Here is a 9,676-nt window from a genome sequence, read left to right as displayed (position 1 = left end):
AAAGGGCCCACCACAGCCTGTATGTCCAAACAGACAAAACTCAAAAGAGTAATATTTTGTTAGAAGAGCTATATGATTTTTATGAAATGATATCATTACATTTATATATAAAATGCCTGGGGAGGGTTCAATTTAATTTTCAACTATTCTTTTTTCGTTTCTCTTTCATAAGGAAAGAGCCTCACATGAGATGGAGGCCCCCACGGCAAACATCACCAGATTAGGTTGACTAACTCTCTCTCTCTCTATATATATATATATAGCAAGTGAGAGTAATATACAATTGAAAGAACTAAAGGTTAAAAGAGTCTTTTTATTTTTAATAAAGAGTTTACGCGATTTTTTGGGGGGAATGTGCAGAATAGTTGTGCAAATGATTTGTATATAGTTAGTTAGGCAACGCTTAAAACTATAAGGGAAAGTAGACATCTCAAGTTTTAGAAACTTGAGTTCCATGCAAAAAAAATTTTAGTTTTATCGCCCCTATAGTGGCGTTTTAGAAAAAAAATTCCGATTTTTTGATGTCTAGAGTTTATCATCCAAGATTTTAATACCACAACAATTAAGCTTTACTCTCAAATTCTTTTTAATTCATGCATAGCTTGTTGATAATTATTATATAATCGGGTGACTCAATTTAACAACTATAGGATTTGCTTTGTCTGAATCTTCTAATGTGTAGGGTAAGATTGAAACAAAAGGTTTTGGACTAGAATTTTGATTATTGTCAAACTATCTAGAAGAGGACTACTAATTAATTTGTTAACCTATACTTTGGTCTAGTAAGATTTGGAAGAAGATTCTTAATTGCTTGTACTTTGGTGTTTATTTAAAAAGTCTGTCGTCACCCCAAAAAAAATGCTTTCTACCCATATTGAAACGTCAAGGGAGATAAATTAAGGCAAAATCTTATTAGAAATACAATTAGGTAAACCAATCTCTATATTTAAATGATATTTTGTCTAAAAATTTTTTATTAGGCCACGGTCATCATGTTTAAACCCTACTAAAAAACAAGGAAAATATTTTCAATGGGAAATGATCCACTTCCATTGAACCCCTCCTCGCTCACTCTTTTATTTTTAATCGAAGGTGAGACATGTGACATTTTTATTTGATTTTTAGATACCGCATGTCTTACTTCTAAATAAAAATTGATGACTTCAATGGGAGGGGTGCTTTAGAGCATTCTCATCCACGGTCATCATGTTTAAACCCTACTAAAAAACGAAGAAAATATTTTCAATGGGAATGATCCACTTCCATTGAACCCCTCCCCGCTCACTCTTTTATTTTTAATCAAAGGTGAGACATGTGACATTTTTATTTGATTTTTAGATACCGCATGTCTTACTTCTAAATATAAATTGATGACTTCAATGGGAGGGGTGCTTTAGAGCATTCTCATTGGCTTAGCCAAAATTTTAACTCGATTATAGAATAAGAACCTACCTTTTGTATCTCATCTAAACATTTTTCAAAACACCCATGTATTATTTTCTATCTTATACTCTATTTCATTAAAATATTTTTTAAGCTAAAATGCAAATCATATCTTCTAAATTTGACTGAAATTCATTTCAGTCCTCTAACTTTACTTTTATTTAATTGAGTCATTTAAACTTCAAATTTATTCAATTAAGACATTTCGTCCAATTTCGTTAAAATTTTGCCATTAAGTATGCAATTAACAAATGAAAAAAAAAAATTTGAATAAAAAATAAAACGGAAGTGGATTATTGTTTCTTCAACTTTTCAAAACACCTCTTTTTTTTTTGTTAGCAAGACACAAAAAGAATAAAATAAGGATTTGCTTAAACTACATTGTTCTATACATTTAGAAAAACTCTGTAAATGGTATTTGGGCTAGTGTATAGATTAGTCAGTGCCATTGTTTTTTAATGGGTTTCATTAGGCACATTGGGCTCTTATACAATTTTTGCATAAGCCCAATGATTACATGAATGCTCTTAGATTACAACCCAAACAGAGAGCCTGAAAGCCCTTATTGATTTTTTGTACCACTGGTTTGGGCCGAGCCATGCCCACACCAAGCCCAATTTGAACCTATGTGAAGGCCCACTTAATTGAGATCTGAAGCTAGTTCCTAATTGAATCCTATTGATCCACGTGGGCTCGTGATTGGGTCCCACAGTTTCAGTAGATCCAACACATTGAGCTCTAAACTCTACGACTGTCTATCTTTCTCTCTGAGAACCAAACCAAAAAAATCAAATTCCAGTGTAGAAAAACATAGCCAAACAGTTTTTTCAACTGTAATAACTGAACCAACATTCACCGTCCGATCAAAAACACAGAAAAAAGAAAGAGAAGGATCCGAATTTTGGAGATCCGAATGACGGATCAGAATCTGGAGTTACAGGAATCGGGTTGGGAGGAACTGAGACGAGAGGCTCGGAAGATCGAAGGCGATCTCGACGTCAAGCTCAATTCCTACGCCAAACTCGGCGCTAGGTTCACCCAAGGAGGTACCTACGCATTTTCAAAAATTCTATTCAGATTTATGCGTTACGCGTTTCGATTTGATACCAAATTATTGTAATTTTTCCGAGATTTGATCTGTTAGATTCAAATTCAATTGTAAAAATCAATCGAAGATGTTGAAATTATATTCAATTTCTTGAACACACATTTATTTTTGTAGAAAATTTGGGGAAATTATTGTGTCGGGTCATTAGACCATGGTTTTAAAAACCGGAACGGTCAAAGAACCGGAAAAGGATCCGGTTCCCATGCATTGGACTCCAATCTCGAGACCGCTACCGGGTAGTTACTAGGTAGTAGGGAGATCCTCAGTGGCAGGAGTGTAGGAATAATTGCAATCCTTATGAATACATTAACAGTTTTGCGCGCACGCACTAATTAAGAGTCTTGTAGCTCAGTGGCATTGACGGGTCTATAGTTCCCGTCCTTGGATTGTTATAACAATTAGTAAAAAACAGTTTATACACCTTTAAAAATAAATGTGGTACTTTTCTTACCTGAATTGCACCATAACGTGTGCGGAGTGTGAGTATTACAGATGCTAGTCAGGAGGAGCTTGGTGAAGTGCCACTTTTTGAAACTTAGGAAACTGAATAATTGTATGATTCGTAGTCAAAGCTTTGAAATTCAGTTTTCTTGAACGGATATTTTAATAGAATTTCCTATATTTAGTGTCTCGAAATAAAAAATTTGGGGAAAATTAGTGTGTCGTGCCTTTTTGTGCTTTGTGATGGGAGTGTAGGAATGATTGTGATCCTCGTGAAAGTACAATGGCAGTTTACTTACTTGAGCTCCAATAGTGCTGGCCACATTTCTGGAAATTGATTGCAAGTTGCACTTTACGGGCGGTGCTTTGTTCAAATTTCATTTAGAATGTGTTACTTTTCACTTCACCTGTTTGGGTGAATGCCCTTGGATTACCCGGCAACTGGTTCTGGCAGGTGGGGTTAGTTATCCGTAGGTTTTACTGGCTAGAGGTGAATTCAAAGGGCTCTTCTTTAGAATGGTTCCCTACGTTATCAAAAAATAAAATTGTTACTTTTTTCACTTGAATTGAGCATAAGTATTAAAGATGCTAGTGGGAAGAAACTTAGTAAGGTGCCACTTTTTAAACCACTTATTAGGAAACCGAACTCCCCTCATGCTGTACTATCAGTGGGCAAAGGATAATTTGCCCTAAAATCTTGGTTCTCAATGTTCATGACATATAAAGTAATTTCCAGTTTTTATCAAATGTTTGTGATTTTTTATTTGGATTCATTTTCTTGCTGAAATTTTCATAGGAGTAGTTGAGTATATAACACATGTATGCTTGAACTGTTATCCTCTGCTTTACAATTTTTTTGTTTAATATAATTGTTCTTATTAACTGGAAAACGCATAGTAGCTTGGTTAGGCTGTCTGTCTTTATGATGATCTCTATTATGGAATCAGGATATGTGGATACTGGGTCCCCCTCTGTTGGATCCAGCAGATCATGGAAATCCATGGAAATGGAAATTCAGTCGTTGCTTGAGAAGCTGCTGGATATAAATGATTCAATGAGTCGATGTGCTGCATCTGCTACACCTGCTACTTCTGTAACTCAGAAGCTTGCAAGGCACAGAGACATACTTCATGAGTTTACCCAGGTTTATAATCTATGGCTTACTTCTTTTATGTTTTTTGTCCTGCATTCAATTGTAGCAAAAAGAACCATGAATCTCAATGAAAGTTCACGTAATTCACTATGTTCTGCAGAATATTACTTATCAAGACTAGTAAATGATATATGAGTTTCCCTTTCTGTTTTTGTGGTTTAAAAACAAAAGATGTAAAACTTTGAACATTGGCATATATATTTTGCACAGAAACCCAACCCTGATAAAGCTATTTATTGACTTCCAGTTATTTACTTTTCACTAGCAGCTATTCTTTAGTTGACTCAGCATTTCTTAAAGAATGCTAGTATGGGGTACTGCTCTAAATGCTAGGCTTTTCTGATGTTATCCACCTATTTTTTAAAGGACTAAGACAATTGTATCTGATATATGTATAAGTGACAATTGCATGCTGCTATACTGCTAATATTGGCATTTATATAATTTAGAAATAGAGGCAAACATCACTTGAGAATTATGCAAACTGAGAAACATCACAGTTTAGGCCACCCAAGATCAAATTTCATGGGATGGGGACATAAATTTGATATAATTTTCGACAATAAAACACCTTTAAGTGTGGGTTGTTTCTTTTGCTCAGTCAAGTGCCCCCTCTTGAAGAGGGTGGGAATAGTTAATACTGATTTCGTAGATCATGAAACTGCTAATACGATTGTGCCATGAATTACCTTGTTCTGAAACAACCTAGTCTGTCTCCCAGACATGTTTGCATGTTTGAATTGTGGCCAAGCTCATTTGGGAAGTCATTTGATTTGTTATTCCCCTCCTCGTATTTGAGCTGCTATTGCCAATCTTGAGAAGGTTTGCATTATCTGGATTTGGTTATTCCCATCATTAAATTGGATTCCAGTATTGCCAATGCACTCCTGCTCAAACGGGACCTCCTGCCCATAAGAAAGTTGAGGGTATGGTTATGAGTTCATAATCGATTAGGTTCTTGTGTAAATTTACCAGTAATTAAAAAAAAAAAAAAAAAGGGATCCCTGTATCCATTGTCCCTGTTAGAAAATATGGCTATACTATGCTTTAAGTTTTTTCATGCATTCATTGTGTAACACTAATGGTTATGCTCTGTCAGTGCTCAGCAGAATCATTTTGTGTGTTTATGTTATGTGTGCTACTAAGAGGAAAGTACAATTCTATTTTCTTTCTCTAAAGGATGATTTTTAGTGTTGTGGGGAGTGTGGGAATTCTGATCTGTGTTGCCTTCAAGAGTCCTTACTTTTTATTTCCTTTTTTGGTTTTAAAGCATAAGCCTCTGATCTATAATTTTGAAGGATGCCCAATTATCCATCTAGAACTTAACTTCCGACTGAATAGTTGCAGGAACTTCCCTGACAAATATCCTCTTTCATGTGGAAATAAGAACAGTTGTAGAGGGTTTTAGTTTTAGTTTAGTCATGAGGCATTAACACTATCAACACTATCATTTTATTTCTGATCTATATTTTATACTTATGTAAAAAAAAAATAGGCATTAACACTATCATTTTATTTCATGGGGAAATAGGAACTGTGGTAGAGGGTTTTAGTTTTAGTTTCAATCACTATAATTTTATTGAGTCAATCCATGGCATGTTGTGTTTCTCTTTTAGGAATTTCGAAGAATCAAGGGAAATATAAACTCTATGAGCGAACATGCGGAACTGCTGAGTTCTGTCAGGGATGATATCAGTGAGTATAAGGTTAGCATGACTAAAAGCTCTTCATTATTCCATAATTATAGTTACAACTTTTCATTGCTGTGTTTTTGTTGTTATTGTTATTATTTCTTGTGCTTTGTTGTCTCTCAGCATCAGGTTTGTCTCACTTGCTTTCATGCAGGCATCTGGGAGCATGTCCCCAAGGATGCAGTTATTGCGGGAGAGAGCAGCCATCCATGGAAGTATAGCTCATGTAAGCTTAAATGCTATTCTCTAGTCATATTACATGTTGTATGCTTTACAGAGAAATTTCCACTTTTGCATCTGTTACAATATATTTTCCATTTTATGTTATGTAAAGAATGAGATGTTGAGGTTTTTCACTGGCACCACATGAATGGATAAAGGTATGAAGTAACTAAAGTAATTAAAAAAAAAAAAAAAAAAGGATCCCTGTATCCATTGTCCCTGTTAGAAAATATGGCTATACTATGCTTTAAGTTTTTTCATGCATTCATTGTGTAACACTAATGGTTATGCTCTGTCAGTGCTCAGCAGAATCATTTTCTGTGTTTATGTTATGTGTGCTACTAAGAGGAAAGTACAATTCTATTTTCTTTCTCTAAAGGATGATATTAAGTGTTGTGGGGAGTGTGGGAATTCTGATCTGTGTTGCCTTCAAGAGTCCTTACTTTTTATTTCCTTTTTTGGTTTTAAAGCATAAGCCTCTGATCTATAATTTTGAAGGATGCCCAATTATCCATCTAGAACTTAACTTCCGACTGAATAGTTGCAGGAACTTCCCTGACAAATATCCTCTTTCATGTGGAAATAAGAACAGCTGTAGAGGGTTTTAGTTTTAGTTTAGTCATGAGGCATTAACACTATCAACACTATCATTTTATTTCTGATCTATATTTTATACTTATGTAAAAAAAAAAAAAAAAAAGGCATTAACACTATCATTTTATTTCATGGGGAAATAGGAACTGTGGTAGAGGGTTTTAGTTTTAGTTTCAATCACTATAATTTTATTGAGTCAATCCATGGCATGTTGTGTTTCTCTTTTAGGAATTTCGAAGAATCAAGGGAAATATAAACTCTATGAGCGAACATGCGGAGCTGCTGAGTTCTGTCAGGGATGATATCAGTGAGTATAAGGTTAGCATGACTAAAAGCTCTTCATTATTCCATAATTATAGTTACAACTTTTCATTGCTGTGTTTTTGCTGTTATTGTTATTATTTCTTGTGCTTTGTTGTCTCTCAGCATCAGGTTTGTCTCACTTGCTTTCATGCAGGCATCTGGGAGCATGTCCCCAAGGATGCAGTTATTGCGGGAGAGAGCAGCCATCCATGGAAGTATAGCTCATGTAAGCTTAAATGCTATTCTCTAGTCATATTACATGTTGTATGCTTTACAGAGAAATTTCCACTTTTCCATCTGTTACAATATATTTTCCATTTTATGTTATGTAAAGAATGAGATGATGAGGTTTTTCACTGGCACCACATGAATAGATAAAGGTATGAAGTAACTAAAGGCTCTTTGGATCGTATAATTCTAGGGTCAGCAATTAAGTTATTGAAGCATCAATTAAGCCAATGATTTTAGAATTTTCGCAACTGATTGCAAAACCTTAAATTCATTTGGCTTTTAATTGAGGTTGAATTTGGACTGAAAAATTAGTTCTAAGTTTGGTTAATTCACCTGAAAAATGGTCTGGTGTTTCTTTGAAGTATATTTTTACTTGATCCTCTGATCCCATGTCCATGATTTTAAATTTATAGATGCTTTGATCATCAGATTCTCATAAATTTCCTTGTTGCCAACAACTGAGAATTCTCAGTTGGACTGAGGGTATTTAACAATCTTATCTGATTTCATTCATGTTTACAAAAGTGCCAATGAACTCTAACACAACTGGCACCTCTTCCCCTTATAAGTTCTCAGTGGAGGGTGTGGTCATGGTTCATGACCCATTGGGTGCGGTGTAAATACCAATAATTTAGAGAAAAAGAAAAAGAAAAAGAAAATCACAGAAGCAAAAGAAATACCTTGCAGTAGCAATTCAATGGTAGGGCTGTTATGACTGTATATCCTGTTGTTCAGTGAGCCAAATTCTATATCATATTTAACATCTAATTGCAATGATGGTAGGCTTTTTGATGTGGTCTTGACAGAAAATGTGCTTTTTTCTTTATAATTATTGGTAAGTTACATGCACACCTGTGACCTCACCCTCCCAGTCAAGTATTCACATGTGCCTTTTATCACTTCTGGATTGGAATCTCAAGTTGTCAGCCCCTGGGGACAGGGTTACTTCCATAACTAGGAGCTGGACCACAGTGATCTTTTATATGCTGGAGTTTCAGTTGGTTTAGGTTGTGCTAATTAGCACGCAAATATATTTGTGTACTTTTACCTGAAAAGATTGTGAGGGAAATTGATCAAGTGCTCAGAACTTCTTTTGGAAGGTCAAGATTTAGGCGAAAATGGATGGAAAAATGGTAGGCAGGTTATCTTAGAAAAAATAAAGGATTGGTGTAGGGCGTTAGAGTTGAGAAATGTTTGGGCTCAGGTCATTGCAGAGAATTCTTCTCTATCTGGACTGGTGCTGCAAACGCCTATCAAGGGGAAGAAATGTTTGAGATGTTGAGGAACCTGGAGACTGCTCTTGGTTATGGCAGAAGCGTATACATAAGGATATTAGCTTGTATGAAGGCTACTTAATTTTTAATATATTGGCACATGTATGAGTTGTTGGTCATAATCAGTCATATGAAGGTATAACTTTGTAGTTTTGTTGCTATGTATGGCTCTTTAAGTATTGGTTGTGTATACATTGATGTGTTCATGCAATTATCCCTAATTCCTGACTGCATGGAAGTTTGTAAAATACAATGCTTCAAGCTCTTTCAGTCTGCGATCTGCTTTTCTTGTTGGCCTCAAAACTGCATACCATGAATTCTTGAGAAATCTAACTTTTGGATGTGTTGATCCATTGCATTCTGATTTTTTTGGGGCATAAATGCACTATGAAGAATTTATTTACCATAATGCATTGAATTCTTTAATATATTTCAAATACTATTAGGTCTTCTTGGAAATTAGTCCCTTTGTGAATGAAAGCTTCATTGATTTTCATCATCCACATTTTAATGCTGGATTCACCACTGTGCAGATAGATGATGTGATTGGTCAGGCTCAAACAACAAGACAAGTTTTGGGCTCTCAAAAGGCTATGTTTGGAGATGTTCAAGGGAAAGTGAAGAATCTAAGCGACAAGTTTCCTATTATCCGTGGCCTACTTGGTATGTTGTGAGACAGTCTTTGTGTATTTTTGTCATAAATCTTGTAAGTATAATGAGATTAATCTTGCACTGGCTTTTGCAGGTTCAATCAAACGTCGGAAATCAAGAGACACTCTTATTTTGGCTGCAGTCATTGCCGCTTGTACGTTGTTTCTTATAATCTATTGGCTTTCAAAGTAATTAAAAGTGTGATTAAGTGGTATGGAAATTTTTAAATGGTGTTATTTTTAGGAATTTTTCTTTATGTAATTTGTTACAACAAATCAATTTCTCTTCTGAAATTCTGTTTCCATACGCAATTATTCTTCCAAACACTTGACCACAATCTTTCTTTCTTTTCTTTCTCTTTTCAAGAAAATAATAAATAAACCCACCTTGGATTTGACAGGGATTTTACATATCCGTCGAAAATGCAAAAACATTTAGGATTCATGCTGATGCGTGCTCATAATTTTTAGAAGGGGAGACCCTCTTACAAAAAAAAAGGTTATAAAATGACTAGCTAATGACTTCAGATCTGTGAAATGGCACAACCTAAATCGATCTAGTTTTG

The 9,676-nt window shown here is 35.0% G+C and overlaps 1 protein-coding gene across 2 annotated transcripts; it reads left to right on the top strand.

Moving 5' to 3' along the window:
- The first annotated feature begins 2,172 nt into the window (after positions 1-2,172).
- LOC112031143 (Golgi SNAP receptor complex member 1-2) lies at positions 2,173-9,435 on the top strand. Of its 2 annotated transcripts, none has more exons than XM_024063826.2 (6): positions 2,173-2,489; positions 3,940-4,136; positions 5,762-5,851; positions 5,991-6,062; positions 8,994-9,123; positions 9,206-9,435. In XM_024063826.2, exons 1-6 carry the CDS (start codon positions 2,357-2,359, stop codon positions 9,301-9,303), a joined length of 720 nt encoding a protein of 239 aa, XP_023919594.2. In that variant the 5' UTR covers positions 2,173-2,356; the 3' UTR covers positions 9,304-9,435. The 2 variants fall into 2 exon arrangements, with proteins under 2 accessions (XP_023919594.2, XP_065631382.1); XM_065775310.1 differs by lacking the exons at positions 5,762-5,851; positions 5,991-6,062 and adding exons at positions 6,881-6,970; positions 7,110-7,181 and having other exon boundaries at positions 2,174-2,489.
- The last annotated feature ends 241 nt before the right edge of the window (positions 9,436-9,676 follow it).

Source organism: Quercus suber, unplaced genomic scaffold (assembly GCF_002906115.3).
Source record: "Quercus suber isolate HL8 unplaced genomic scaffold, Cork oak 2.0 scaffold_109, whole genome shotgun sequence".
Classification (NCBI taxonomy): domain Eukaryota; kingdom Viridiplantae; phylum Streptophyta; class Magnoliopsida; order Fagales; family Fagaceae; genus Quercus; species Quercus suber.
Note: the sequence above shows the minus strand (reverse complement) of the source record. Positions and strands in the feature narration are given on the sequence as shown.